Source organism: Barbatula barbatula (assembly GCF_947034865.1).
Source record: "Barbatula barbatula genome assembly, chromosome: 7".
NCBI lineage: Eukaryota > Metazoa > Chordata > Actinopteri > Cypriniformes > Nemacheilidae > Barbatula > Barbatula barbatula.
This window is the reverse complement of record NC_136770.1, coordinates 1,132,908-1,148,390: the sequence shown is the minus strand read 5'-3', so window position 1 is coordinate 1,148,390 and position 15,483 is coordinate 1,132,908. Positions and strand designations below refer to the sequence as shown.

At 38.9% G+C, this 15,483-nt stretch overlaps 1 protein-coding gene across 7 annotated transcripts in view; it reads left to right on the top strand.

Annotated features, from left to right (window-relative positions):
- Window positions 1-15,483, top strand: part of kalrnb (kalirin RhoGEF kinase b) — a gene marked incomplete at its 5' end in the record, with an annotated part of 59,367 nt that overhangs the window by 39,996 nt on the left and 3,888 nt on the right. For 2 of the 7 annotated variants that reach the window (XM_079459839.1, XM_079459841.1), the window contains 9 exons: window positions 3,515-3,761; window positions 11,194-11,471; window positions 12,871-12,984; window positions 13,483-13,589; window positions 13,816-13,882; window positions 14,218-14,321; window positions 14,675-14,744; window positions 14,926-15,012; window positions 15,097-15,189. In XM_079459839.1, the coding sequence (XP_079315965.1) occupies window positions 3,515-3,761; window positions 11,194-11,471; window positions 12,871-12,984; window positions 13,483-13,589; window positions 13,816-13,882; window positions 14,218-14,321; window positions 14,675-14,744; window positions 14,926-15,012; window positions 15,097-15,189 (1,167 nt within the window). Of the gene's footprint in view, window positions 1-3,514; window positions 3,762-8,292; window positions 8,485-9,570; window positions 9,669-10,823; window positions 11,080-11,193; window positions 11,472-12,870; window positions 12,985-13,482; window positions 13,590-13,815; window positions 13,883-14,217; window positions 14,322-14,674; window positions 14,745-14,925; window positions 15,013-15,096; window positions 15,190-15,483 lie in introns of those variants that run through there. The other 5 variants (XM_079459840.1, XM_079459842.1, XM_079459843.1 and 2 more) reach the window with 5 other exon arrangements.

Here is a 15,483-nt window from a genome sequence, read left to right as displayed (position 1 = left end):
TTCGTTCTACATATCATGACAGCACTCTTTTTTTGTATTATATTGCACATCATATTTGATCCCATAATCAGAACATACATTATATTAAGCAGCTGTTGAAAATCATAACTACTTGGAGAAAAGAGATCCAAATCGTCGGCATACGGTCAGTACGGAAAGAATTCAGACCCACTTAAATGTTTCACTCGTTGTTATATTGCAGCCATTTGCTTAAATCATTTAAGTACATTTTTTTCTCATTAATGTACACACAGCACCCCATATTGACAGAAAAACACTAGATACGTTTGACAAAACCTCACTTTTGGGGTTAAATCATATTTTTTACTATATATAAAAATCTGAAAGTTTTTCTTTACTCTCAAAAGGTTTTGTGTAGAGATATGGTTTAGGCTTGGCTGAAGGTTAAACTTTTAGTTGGCTTTATATAAAAACATGTGTGTGTGTGTGCAATCACATCCTGATGCTCTCTCTCTCTTTATCACATATCCACATATGCACACACACACAGATTTGACTTTAAGATCAGTTTTTGGGCGTTTTTTCTCATCCTCTTTCACTTCTTGCTCTCTCTCTCTCTCTCTCTCTCTCTCTCATATGGGCAGATCCCTCTCAAGTGTTCTTCGCTATGTAAATCGAAATGATGAGCATATTGTGCTCATGTTCAGTCACTTGCTCATTGTGAATCTTTGTGAGTAAGAGGTTGGCTTGCGTCGTTTTCTCTCTGACTGTCGTCCAATCAGAGGGCATGTCTGGTTGGCGGTCTTGCTTCTTGTTGGTTGATTTGGATTTACTGAATCATGCTCAGGTGGAGGACTTTCAGACTGCCCAAGAGAACCAGACCTGTGAGTAAACACGCTTCTGATGAATCCTACGGGTTGTTTGAATTGGCCCTTTAGATTTGTAAATAATTCTTTATTTGGTGCTTGTTTATGAGGACAGAAAATAGAAGTGTTAACTAAGTTCTTTACATTTATTCATTATGCAGATGCTTTCATCTAAAGTTCCTTAGAAATGAGAGAGCAATTGCTTTGATACGTGTTTTGTTGATTGTAAAGCAAGGTTTTCATACATCGACCAGTACCACGTATTAGTGCCTGGACCGCTTTCAGTTATCTCTTTAGTTCTCCAGCTGACTGTAAACGGACATATTTTGGAATGATATAAAACAGAAAGTGTGCTTTGAGTTTTGGATGTGTATAATATATTTTGTGGTTCGCAGAAACAATTTTCATTTTTGGTTGAACCATCTCTTATTCATCACTGACTGTACTACGCAAACGGCACATTTTTACTCTTCTATAATGTCGGAATGTGTATTTAATACACATTTATAAACCAGGCCCTTATAGGCTCAGCAGTATTGAGCTCAAGAAGAAAGAGCGTCGCCCTCTGATTCAACCAGTATTCTATGTTTTTCCCTACAATTATTCTTCAATTTCATCCGTCTGCTGACATTTGCACTTTAAATGTAGGAGTGTACTCGTGCATCCGTCCGTGTGTTTGTGTTTTCTGTCCTCGTAAGCGTGAGCTCACATTTGGAGAGGGTTTTCAGCGTTGCTCAGAAGGGAGCGGCTGTTCAACTAATCCATTTGTCTGTCTATGTATTTGGATTTCTAAAGCTCAAAACCGCTAATATCTTAGAATCAGTGTTAGGAATGATAAACAGCCTCCAGTTTTTGTCCGAACTTCTTTAAAGTGACTGATACAACATATACAATATAAAAGTGTTTTAATATAAATTATAAATTCATCTTACAATAAAAATTCCATCATCATTCATTCAGCTTCATGTCATTCTAATACGGAATATAATATGGAAGTCAATAAGGTTTCAATGTTGTTTGATTGTCAACATTGTACAAAATATCTTCTTTTGTGTTTTGGAAATGAAAGAAAGTCGTACAGGTTTGAAATGACACGAGGGTGAATAAATTAACCCTTTAAACAACTACAAGCTGATCTCAGTTCAGTTTGACATCTGCATCTGGCAGTAATTTAAAGGAAAAGAGTCAGCTTAATGATGTCATTTTTAACACCCTGTCTCTTAACATGTGCGTGTGTGCTTTCTTCATGGCTGTGAATTCTGTCGGTATGGAATACTGTGTTCCATATGGTGGGAATTCCTGGCCAGCTGTAAAGGATCAAGCTGTGAAAACACCCCGTGTTCCCCAGAGGAGGGCGTGTGTCTTCCCTCCACCCCTCCACCCGTCACATGCTTCACGTCTCATTCACTATAGAGCTGTTTAGAACCTCATTTTTTTCATCGTACCTTTATGAACAGCGTTATTTACCACATGCTGTTACACCCATTAATACTGTACACACACAGTTACAGAAAGAAAACATTGTAATAATAATTGGAGAATTTAAAAGAAATTCCCCGTCAGATGTGCAAAAACCTGCACACATTTGTATTGTTTAATATGAGAAGAAGGTTTTGTTTGAGCTGTTTATCCAGCTGGATGGGTGTTCAGTGTAAGTTTCAGAACAGGGTCGAGTTCAGACATCACTACAGTCGGGAAGCAGCTTTCTCCAGGGTGGGTCACAGGGTCAGAACGAAACCGACGCCCAAGAAATGAGACCTCCCTGATGAGAGCAGCTGTTTACACCTGACTTATCCTCAAACAATTGTTCACGTCTGTTTCATGCACACGAGGGAAACTCACAATGATTGTTTCAGGTCAAAACCTATAAAGAAATTACACAAATCATGCTGCAAAATACTGTGAAATCCAGTTTTGTGCACAACACACTTTCACATAGTTTTGTCCGGTTCTGACCGCAGGATGCATCTCAACACTGTTAAAATGACATAAACCTCTTTTCTTCATTTAAAAAATATAAATGAACATTTGAAATGCAATTGTGTGCTCTAACTAATTTAGTTTCATTTATAAGCTGTTCTCCCCAATGAGGATCGAACAAAGTAAAAGATTACTGGTATTATGTTATTTACGGGAATATAAAATATATTTATTAAGTACATAAACATGTAAATTGATTTGTAAAATACTTAGCATGAAATAAAAGTATTTCAAATAAATTTCTATATATTTCTATATATTTACACACACGCTCTCTCTTTTTATAATAATGGAAATAAAATTCACTCAATGTTTGCATGTGGTGTTTCAAAACAAAAAACTAGTGTGTTATTCTCTAGACACCCACAATCCTCTTTAAATAGGTGCCGAACACACCCAAACTGCAATTAGAGTCTCCGCACACCTCACTTCTGTGTAAATTCACCTTTTTATTAAATGTTCCTAATTCTGTCTTGCTGTGTTGTGCTATTTGTGTGGTGCAAAAGAATAAACAGTTTGTACAAAATAAAAGTCATCATGTTTATGGAAGGTCGCTAAAAATCATGGAAACCAAATGTGTGTGAGTGAGTGAGGTGTTAAACTGACTATCATCACTGTTGTGCAGGTTTTGTCTCTGCTGTCTGATTTTAACTTTTGTTTTTCATCCGCTGTAATGAGATTTAAATGAACTTTCTTTCTCTCTGTAGTTGTCGGGTGGCTGTGAGCAGACGGTGGTTCTACAGGATTTTGTTGCCGGTTCGGTGGGTGAGCTGAGCGTTCAGTCGGGTCAGACCGTCGAGCTCTTGGAAAGGTCCGGAGAACGGCCCGGCTGGTGTCTGGTGCGGACCACCGAAAACTCGCCCCCTCAGGAGGGTCTGGTTCCCAGCAGCACCCTCTCTGTGTCTCATTCACGTAGCAGCGTCGACATGGATTGTTTTTTCCCTCCTGGGAAAGGTGAGTGTGTCACACACGCCCACAAACAGAGACCATGTTTAACACCTCCAAAGAGTTCATGTGAGAGTGTTTTCATTTGTCGTGAACTACTTTAACACGTGTTCTCTGAGCAGCTCGTGGTGTGGTTTAAACAGTGTTTGATGATTCATTAACAGACTGCCGGACCCTTAGAGATGATACCAAAGGTGTTCATGTTACATGGGCGTTGAGGCTTTTGAGATGTTTATCCATTGTGTTCAAGAGGACATTTTCTGTTAAGTTTTGGGTTAGCGTGTGTGTTAAATGCCTTGTGCTGTCTGAAGTGTAACACTTTCTGTTGTAGCGCCTTTACTTCCTGTTGTCCCCGCTCTTCACTTCCTGTGTTTAGAGGAGCTCATTTCTAAACATCCCTGCCAGGACCATTTGACCTCTTGACCATTTAGACCAGGGTCTAAGAATAAACAGAGGAAAAGGAGAGCTTAAGGTGGGGTTGATGAACAATCAATGGATGAGCGTCACAGGTCAATATGACTGTAAACTATTTCAAGCTGTGATGTCTCTCATAGTTCTCAGTACACCTCAAGGTCAAAGATCTTCAGTAGGGCAATTCCAGCGTTACGGACGTGACAAGAAAATGCTCAGAGAATGTATTTGTTACGAATATACATTGAACCATCTGTTTTTATTATAAACCCTTGTTGATAGATACATCAGAAAAATATCGGTCTATGAACGGGTTCTCTACGTCAAAAAAGGGAAATTAATTTGGCCACGGTTTTTGGGAGATGAAAAGCTTTGTAGGTTTTCTGTGAATTAAAATGCACAAACCTGAATCAATAGAATAAAGAAGGGACGTCTCTTTATAGAACATAAAACAGCTGCTTTATTTTCGTGGGTCCGTTCATGAGGAAAATGTACCGTTATGGATGTGACAATCCTGAAAATGGCGCTCACCTGACTATTAAGAATGCACTAAAAATAAAACAAATGCTTCAAGCACTCACATGTGTATTTGATGTTGATATCTGTGCCGTTAGAACAGTAAAAACTGTGGTTGATATTTTCACGGAATTGCTCAGGACCACTGTATTTGTGAATATCGAGTCATGTTGCTGCCGTTCTGAAAGTTCATCCTCCCATATGACGTTTTCTGTTGACTTCACGTCCTTCAGTTGTGCAAAGCTTTGTGATCTACTCTGATTAATCCTGGTTACATACAACTTTAGATCTGTCGATATCACCTGACAGAAAATGATAATGACCCTCAGAAAATGTGTAAAGAGTAATACACTTACATTAAAAGTCAAACTGTTTGGAATCTAACACTTAGTTGATCTTGAAATGGTCAAATGCATGCACATATAAGCCTATTGAAAGCCTTTTATGTCATTATACAAGATTAACATGTTTATCTACTTCCAGAAATATAACTACACGCAAACTATGTGGTCTTTACGCAGGCGAGGTAATGCTGCTCTCAGATGGCTTTGTGGCAGATCAAATTTGTGTAAAGATGCAATGAAAGCGGATCTAAAATATGTCGTATCAAAGGTGGGGATCTGGATCAGTGTCTGGTAACATTTCCTGTATCGCAGGGGCTGTTCATGCTTCAAAGTAACTTTCTGGCTCTTTCAAACCACTTTTGGTGACTTGATTATACGGTGAGGTGCCTGGTAATAATACATTTCTCTGGAGTGTTTGTTCCAGTTAGGAAATGAATAAAAATGGCATATTTCTATTTATCAATATAGTTTTTTAAAGTTGTGAAGGATGCTGTTGTTGGGGTGGAGGCTGGCGGTTCATTCCACCACAGGGGAACCGAATTAGTAAAGGTTTTTGAAAGCCATTTGGTGTCTCGCTGTGATGGAACAAGCAAGCGTCACTCATTTTCAGACTGGGGATGTAGACCCGGAGCACTGAGTTAAGGTAAAGGGGAGAATTTGCCGTTATCGTTCTGGAGATCAGTGATCTTTATGCGGACGGCATCTGGCAGCCAGTGAAGTGAAATCATGGGGGTTGTTACCTTTAGGCAGATTGAAAACTAGACGTGCAGCTGCATTCTGGATCATTTGCAAGGGCGGGAGTGGGAAGGCCGGCAATTAGAGAATTGCAGTAATCCAGTCTTGATATGACCAGAGCTTGGACTAGCAGCTCTGACAGGAACGGCCTGATTTTCCGGATGTTCTTGAGCACATACCTGCAAGTTTGAGAGGTCGCTGTGATGTGGAAGGTGAATTTCAGCTGGTCGTCGAACATCACCCCAGATTCCTCAAAGACTCGATGGGTGTTATAGTTCAGGATCCGAGCTGAACGGTAAGGTGGTGTTCAATTGATGGGTGGACTGGTTTATGGTTGAGGTTGTGTTGTAGTTGATGCACTTTCATTCAAGAAGAGATTCTACAGGCAATTCTACTGTATTATTAATAATACTTATTTATTTGCCAGCTGTTTTCAAACTAAAGAACATGTTTTTCAGCAGTAATATTGGACACATCAAAAATACATCACAATGTGCTCTTCATTGATTTAACCTCGAGTAGATGCGGACGCATGTTGAATAAGCACATTACAGCAATAACCACAGCTTTAAACAGCGGTTCAAGTGCAGAAATACAATACATAAGACATTTTATGTGCACGCAGCTGGTCGGAAGAGAGAGAGACTCACTAGCGTCTATCTGCTTCCGCTCTGTGTATGAGCCGCCCTCATAGTTACATCCACCAATGAGAAATAAACAATCATTCATACAGCTATTTTAAAATTGCACATAGGCTGAGATGTATTCCGTATTTATCAATCATGTTCGAAATTCTATTTAAAACAAGAAATGTGAATGAATATATTGAGTTTTTGTCGTGTGGCGCACCACCTGGGCCTCTTCAAGGACCACTAGTGGTTTGAGAACAACTGCTTTAAAACATTCTGTGTCATTCACCTTACAGGAATTGTGCACAATGCATCCACAGGTTTTCTGTTTCCATTTTGTGGAGTTTATGATTAAAACAAGGAAGGTGTTTGCCTGCGCATTAACAAAATAATGTTTCTCCCTTTGGAATTCGATTATTTTTTGCAAAAACCCTTTTCTTGTTTTAAGCAGATACAGTACATTACGAGTCTTTGTAGTTACACGTGTCTTGATAAAAACTGAGTTAGAATTTTTTTTTGCAGCTCACAAAGAATCAACGCAACAGAAACCCCATTGGACTGTTTGCCTTGAATTACACGTATGAAGAATGAAGTAACTGTAGAAACATCAGTCTTCATTCTGTTATTCTGAGGGAGTTTTTTAGTGAACTTCAATGATATTTGTAGGATTATGTGCTGTAATTTTGCTAGGGTTACATTCTGAATAGAGAGTTTGAATCTCTCTCTCTCTCTCTCTCTCTCTCTCTCATGACAATAGGAAGTATCAGGTTAACCTTTGACCCTGTGGAAAGTGGGCTTAGATCTATACAGACACTAGTTCTCATTGTGAACAGGCTTTGTTTCTATTAGATGCAGTATTTATGAATGTGTAAATTATTGGAACAAAATCATATTGTTTGAATGCTTTCTGTCTTGAGACCTGTTAGACATGTGACTATAAAGAAAACTTTTCTGGATTGCTCTGGAAGAACTCCTATCATTTATTTATTAAATAAAAAAGTATTAGAAACATGTGAAGGTTAAAGAATCATTTACTAGTGTAAAGTAGGCTTTCTACATGATTTCCAGGGGGGAAAGAGAAAACTAATGGTTACCTTGTAGTCAATGTTTTCAAATTAAAGCAGTTTTCCACTTTTTGCCTTTTGTTTACATCGTAGGGAATTATATATAAATATTTCGATACTGTATATCGGCTTTCAATGTTGAAGAATTATCGTTTTCGTCATATCTGTGCATCCCTACAGTAACAATTTAGATAAGAATAACTATAAAGACATATCTCTCTTATGCTATTTTATATGATAATAGTAATATTAATAATATATAGCAATGCAATATTAACAGTTATACAAAATTGTGTACGATTTATTTGTCGACTTCCCTTATTCACATCTGTATGTCTATGCGCATGTTTACTCGACGTATTATTTATGCATGTGTGTTTTTAAAACTGCGTCTGTCTCGGCTTCATGGAAAAGTGTGTGTGGAAGTCTTGTAGACACACCCTCTCAAAAATGGGCCACTGCAGTATGCAGAAACAAAGTAGATGATGTCAGGATACAAACGCACAGACTCAATACACATAAATGTTTTTCTTAACACCACACAATCTGAAATAAACCTTTAATGTCAAATACATCAGCTGAATAACATCTCTGAAGTGTCCTTTATTTTCGCCCCTTTACTTTGGTTAACGTTCAAGCGTCTCTTCTGGAGAGTATTGTTTGCATATTGCGTTTAAAGTTCAGTGTGAATTCCACAGAACCAAAATGTGAGCGTCCGAGAGACCAAATGACTCCATCCCATCAACACCTCTCAGTGTCTCTCTCTCTCTCTCTCTCTCCGGCCCCTGGCCCCGCCCCCTGGCCCCTTCCGCTCATGAAGAAGCTCAGCTGGAAGTTCAGAGCTGCGCTTCATCATTGAGTCGTACAGAGGCTTGCTTCACCTCCCTCTCTCTCTCTCTCTCTCTCTCACCTGTCTCCGCACACATGCATGTGAGACAGTAAGCGAGCAGCATGCGGAGGGGGAGGTCGTGTTGCTCTTGTGGAGTTTGTCTCAGTTGGATTTCGGGAAAGGTTTGCTGTTGCAGAAGGGCAGGTGCGTAACTCCACACACACACACGTGAGTTTGTCTGCGATGTGTGATGGTGTGTATGTTGGGTTTCTGGTTAATGATTGTGATGTGAACTTTGTTATGTAATGTAACGGATCACTGATCAGGATCTTGAAGATCTCGGCTCACGGCTGTTTTGTGGGTGACTCGGTTGACATTTACAGTATGTATATGTGTGTGTCCTGTACACGTGGAATGGAAACGTATTTTGAGTTTTTTAAATGACGTTTGTATTCGTCTTTCTTTTTTTAAGAAACTTTACATGACATGAGGACGAAATTAATTACTTTTTGGTTAGTATCAGCTAGAAATGGAAGCTTTAGGTGCTTTTTATAACCGATGAGAACAAATAAAACCAGCTACTTTAGATATCGCCACAAATTTAAGACCATGTTTTGGTCTGACTAACTATTGATATTTATCGTAAAATGTATCGTCAAATTAAGTTAAAACATAAGGTTTCATATAAGAAAATATTAAAGCTAATAAATTGTTACATTTTTTCAATTCTGCTTCATTTGATTTCATATTTGTGTTTTCTCCTCATAATTCATGAAAGCTGCAGCAAATGTGTTTGTTGACTGTAATCACTAAGGGTGTGTATTATTTTGAGTGTGTGTGTGTGATTCTGCCCACTCAAGCTTCTCTGTTTTCCTGTAACCTAATTTCTCCGTCAACAAACCCGTGTGTGCTGTCGAGTCTGCTTTGAAGCTCAAATCAAGTTCTTTCTCCTGTTTGATCAAGCATCTTTAGGCTTTTTTCTGTTTCTTGAAGAACAACATTCTCTTTGAAGATGAGCATTCTGGCTCTTAATGATTCCGCGTGTTCATCAGGGGTCTTCAGGTCGGGACCCCACGTTTGATGGTGACAGAGCTGGGACTCTGTTACTCCCGCTTTGGTTGTGTGAAAGTGAAAAAAAACAAGCGTGGAGAACATTCTTTACCCTCTGTGCTGGATCAGCGAGTTTTCCGTGCGCGTGGGTTTTTTTCAGGTGCTTGATTCTTGTTACACACTATGAAGATTTAGTTTGTGTGTTGCTATGGCTGGAATGTGACATCAGACATCAGGAAATAAAGTTGTTGCTCAAACAAAAGAGCATTATTCCGGCACGTGCACAGCGTGGGTCTTTCCTGAGGCTATCATGGTGAGCGGGCGAGACCGATCCAGTGGTGAGTACCTGGGGGTGGGGTTAGTTTCAGGGGTGGATGGGGGAAAATGGTTCTTTCTTGTGATCTTTGTCCGTTTCTCGCCCTCAGTATCTGCATGATGTGTATTAAACCACACCGTCCCTAGCCATCATTCAAATATGGGTTTACAGAGTTACCTGTCGTTCAGGGTTGGTTTGTGATATGATCAGTGCTGTTTAAAGCTGCGTGATATTTGCATATTTCAGATGTTTATTTGTGGCGCTGACAGTTGCTTTGCACCACATCCATGAAGGTTTAACTCGTCTAGAGACTTTTTATCCACATGACTTTTCTTTAAAACCAGCATTTAAGAGAGGTTAACAAATACCGAACATGCGATACGATTGACAGGTGGTTTGGCAGGATTGACAGGCGGGTGGCATTTCTGATTGGCCAAAAAGTATTTGGTTTATTTATTGGTTTTCCATTATTTAGTGTGTTTTCCTTCTGTATTTTATCTGATGTGTTATTGTTATATACTGTATGATGAAGAGAGCATTCCAAATGTTCATTTATTCATCATTTTTAGATGTATTGCGGTCATTCCAGTCCAGTGTTTGTTGACTTTCAAGAATATCAAACCTCAGGAGTGACAAAAAGTCAACCAACCACTGTTCACAAACATTTGAAAACTGTGATAGAATCCAGGTTTTCACATAAAGAAATAGCTGTGGAAATATGACTGTTAAAAAAGTGGAAAAAATGATGACTTAACCTAAACACATTCCTATAAATAATACGTTCAGAAAAAAGGAAAATAATTTTGGAATTTTTGTCACAAGGATTTCTCATTTCACACATTTGACCAATATCTGTGGTTTAATAAAAAACGCACGTCATATTTGTATTGGTCTATCTTACACCTTTATTAGCTTGTAGTGTGAAACGAGTTATTGACTTGGACATTTGCCCCATTCACTTTCCATTGACATTTTTATTCCCACTACGGAAAGTCAATGGGGGCAAATTTTGACGTGAACTTCTCCTTCCACCCTGCTATCTTCGCCAGTCATTTTCTGTGGTTGTCATATTAAACGCGAACTCTTTAATATTCCTGAATATTCCTTTAAAGCGATATCTCTTGATCTTTTCTCCGTGACGTGAGAAGCAGAAGCAGGTCGAGCCGGTTTGTTTGTTCACCTGAGAGTTAGAAGCACAGAAAGCAGACAATCATCCGTTCTGTCAAACGAGTAGATCAGACCGCCGTCCAACACCCAGCAGAGTTAAACACACCTCTCAGGTTTCTCGGCTAAATCAGTTTTCCTCTGCTGGATTTGATTCTGTGAGCTGTGTGGACTCGTCCTGAAGGCTTTTAAGACCGAGCTGATCTGATCTGAGCTGATGCAAAGACTTTAGAACAGAGCTGGTATATTACATGCAGGTGGTATTTCAGGTTATTTACTAAGTATTGTTTAAATCTCATGAGCTTATATGGATGGAGTCTTCGCGTTTATTGTATGATTTTCTACTGTCGGGTGCTCATATAATTGTCATTTTTATTCTACAGAAAACTATACGGTGGGAAGTTCAGAGGTGAAATCGGAATCGGCTGCGTCCCTTCAGCCGCAGACGTCTGTGACGTCTCTGCCGACCGGTTCCCCGGGACCCAAACGCTCCGGGACTACTGGAAACACTTTGAAGAAGTGGCTCACCAGTCCTGTACGCCGTCTCAGCCACGGCAAGGGGGACAACGCTAACGCCAAAAAACCCAACAACAAGCAACGCAAGAGAGACGGCCGCAAGAGCGTTGAACTGGGCCCGCAGCATCAGGACAGCACAGAAGAGGTGTGTTACAGCGTTTACTGGCAATTCATCGATTGTTTCTCTCTTAGTTCAATATAATTAACCAATGGGTGGATCTACTTTCGTTTCGTTTCATTGTTTTTGTTTTGATTCATCGCCCGTGTTACAAATGGCTGGATTTTCTTCTTTGTATCTGATGACGTAAGATCGAAGGATAGCGCTTGTCTGAAATAATGCAGTTATGCGTAACATGGTTAACATTCTAGCGCATAGATATGTACTTTCCTTTAATGTGCCGTCACACCGGACATCAGCCTGAGGGTTGGTTGGATTATACTGTCAAGTCAGCGTCGTGTTCAATAATAAGAATCATCATTAATGAGCTATTTTTGGTCTCACTTGTTTCTCTCAGACAGCAGTGAGATTAAGTGAAGAGCAGGAAGAGGTTTTACATTCTTTTTTAGCTGATGATTCAACAAACGACACGTGTTACAAGATATTAAGATATGAAAGTGAAACCGTAAAAGCGTCTGCCAAATGAAATGAATAAATGTAACTCAAATAACAGATTTATTTCTAAAACATTAACAGTTTCAACACAAGAACTTTAAAGAGTAACATCATTTCATTGATTATATAAATTAATTAAAGTATATAAAATATAAAATAAAACAAATTGAATAGGCTAGTTACTTAAAAAGTAATACTCGTTGAATTTTAAAATGACAAATTGAAAAGGAATTAGGAAAAAGAAACCTCTTAAAGCAGTCAAATAAAAACATTAAAACAGCCGGGGGGGGAAATAAGAGACCATTCGAAGATGATTTCCAGTTTTTCTACATTTACAACTTATAGGTACAATTACAAGTACAATATAGGAAGAATTATCGTTTTTGCTTCATCCTGTGAACTACTAACAATATTTCTCACAAATTTTAAATATTGTTTTAAAAAATCCATTCATTCCGTCTTTCACATTGCTGTTTGATGACTTTATGTCACGGTGCTTTGGTTTGATTTTCTTGAAATTCAAAAGAAACTGGACAGAAAGAACCCCAATACATCTAGACATGACGATTACATGGCTGTATGTCGACACGGGTCACCATATACAGTAGCTCTACAATACATATTGTCATTTTTTGTTTTAAGATTTATTGTGTCATGATACACCTTTTATCTTACATGTATCAAACTCTGCTCTGATTTTCCAATTCAAATATTTTTTATCCAAGTTACATTGTTACTTTGACAGTTACCATTGACATCTTTTGTCGACGCTAGCCCTTATCTTGTCTGTGTCTACCCTCATTTCAGGATTGTGAAACATTTTTGGGAGAAACATTATATTTGAGAAAAGGTCAATTCATAAATAAAGCATAAGTCAGAGATTAATGTTTGGCAAATGTTTGTTTAATCCTCTGTGTGTGTTTTTGTGAAGAGGGGAAGGCGAGGAGTGAACAGTGGTGGAGAAGAAGAGGCTGAAGACGAACCTCACACGCCCCTCCCTCCTCCAATGGAGATCATCAAGGACCCTTCGGTTCAGGAGGAGAAGGTGAACCGCATGAGCCTTTCAATGTCTTGATTTTCACTTTTTCTCCTGCTGGTGGCATCAAAGCAGACGGGACACCCGTGACCCATTTCTGTGGCATTAAAATGAATCTTGACAACCGCAAATAACATTTGCAAACCTTAGGATGAACACAGACACGGGTTACACACAACAGTTTCTTTTCTAGTGCGTTATTTTAAACATGTACAAAAATAAATCAGAATGCAAGTCATGTGCGTAAAACCTCAATAATATGAATTGAAAAGCTATACTGTATCATATCTTTATTCTTTTTATTTGTAGTCAAGATAATAAGATATCTTTTGAACCTTGCTCAAAATTCCATTCATTTGAACTTTCTGAAAAATGTGTTTTTAAAAGATCAAGATTGTGTTTGATAAGACAAAGATTTCAAAACAAGCGAACCCTTTTCTTTGGCTATTTCGTTTCAGTGCTCGGCCTGAGCTCGACGAGTTTTGATTTTCATCTCTTATCTTTCAGACTCCAGACTCGGGATCTTTCCCAGCTTTGGGGAGCGTCGACCCGTCTGATCAGACGGCCAGAGATCCAGAGACAGAGCAGAAGAACAAGGCCATGAGAGGGAGAATGTAAGACCCCGGGTGATTTAAAAACATGATGTCTCGTATTCATGAATTACCCACAATCCCGCACGAACACACCCATCTCTAGAGAAATCACTAATAATAAGCACTGCTTGCCTGCTGTGTTAACTGTTATCACACGCGGAGAGAAAGACTGATCATGGCACGAGCCATCTCTTAAATAACAGAGGACGTATATCACACATTTAAAGTTTGTGCAATGTGTCCACAGGTTTGTGTTAAATGAAATGGTGCAGACAGAGCGAGACTATGTGAAGGATCTGTGTGTCGTGGTGGAGGTATGTTCATTCAGATATTTTTTCATGAAGATGATTTAATGTACATCACGCTATTATTAATGAGTTTAAGATACAGTATGCAGATTTATTCGTAAGCAAAGGAGGGATGCTTTTTGATAAATATGAACTTAATGAAGACTTTATAATGTATGTAATGAAAGCAAAGTTGATGATAAGGGAATGGCGTCCGTAACAAAAATTCTAAATGCTATGAACACGTGGCACGAACTCAGACACCAGAATGCTGATTTATATTAGAACTGATCATCTTTGCATCGTGAATGTCCAAAAACACTTCCAAACTAAGTCGCCATCTGTTTTGTTTGTGATGTCAGGGCTTCATGAAACGAATCGGAGAGAAGGGTGTTTCAGAGGACATGACGGGGAAGGATAAGATCGTGTTTGGGAACATTCATCAGATCTACGACTGGCATAAAGAGTAAAGCGCATCTCTTTATCATGCTGTCAAATGTTCTACCAGCTGGAGCTCTGAACTAAACCTGATTTTGGATGTGAAGAAATTGGACTGAGAAATGAAGTCAAGTTTTTGGAGTTTTGAAGAGGTCGATATTTGACCCTTTTAATGACCTCTATTTATTCACATTAAAAAAGGAAGGCATTTAGATGTTCATTTTTTATTGTTGCCGACACAGGTGTGTTATTTTTAATAAAAAGAACCCAAAAACGTACGCAAGTGATATGCTTAAAAGTTCCTGGTTTGGTAGACGGTTCGGTCACGCACAAATAGGACACGGACTGAACTTACACAATGTCTTCTGTTCTCTTTTCAAGTTTCTTTCTGGGTGAACTGGAGAAATGTCTGCAGGATCACGACAGACTGGCCGAGCTTTTTATCAAGCATGTGAGTTTCGCTCTGCAGACTGTGTGTGTGTGTGTGTGTGTGTGTGTGTGTGTGTGTGTGTGTGTGCGTGTGTGTGTGTGTGTGTGTGTGTGTGTGTGTGTGTGTGTGTGTGTGTGTGTGTGTGTGTGTGTGTGTGTGTGTGTGTGAGACATCACCTGATCGTGTTCGCGTGTCGTTTCAGGAGAGAAAGTTACACATGTACGTCATCTACTGTCAGAATAAACCTCGCTCTGAGTTCGTTGTGGCCGAGTATGATGCGTTCTTCGAGGTGAGTGAGGTTTCTGGACTGAACTGAGGTCATGAAGTGATAGTGAAGAGCTTGGGTTTGAAGATGTTGATGGTGTTTTATCAGGAGGTACAGCACGAGATCAACTCCAGACTGTCCATCAGTGATTACCTGATCAAACCCATCCAGAGAATCACCAAATATCAGCTTCTGCTCAAGGTGCGCACACGTCATCCAGTCTCCACCAAAATACTCCATTTCTAAATGACAAGAAGTTTCTAAATGTTTCATACCATCATTGTACGAAAGATACCTAAAAATACTTTTGATGTTTATCTGACGGTCATTTATAAAAAAATAAAAAATGGATTTCTTTTATTTATATAATCCTTTTTATATATAAGAAAGAAAGGAATTGTGAATTAATTGATAAAAGTTGCACAGTTTAAAGTAAAGAAAATAGTAAGGATAACAATTTTAATAAAAATATATTTAAACTTTTTTTAGAAAGAA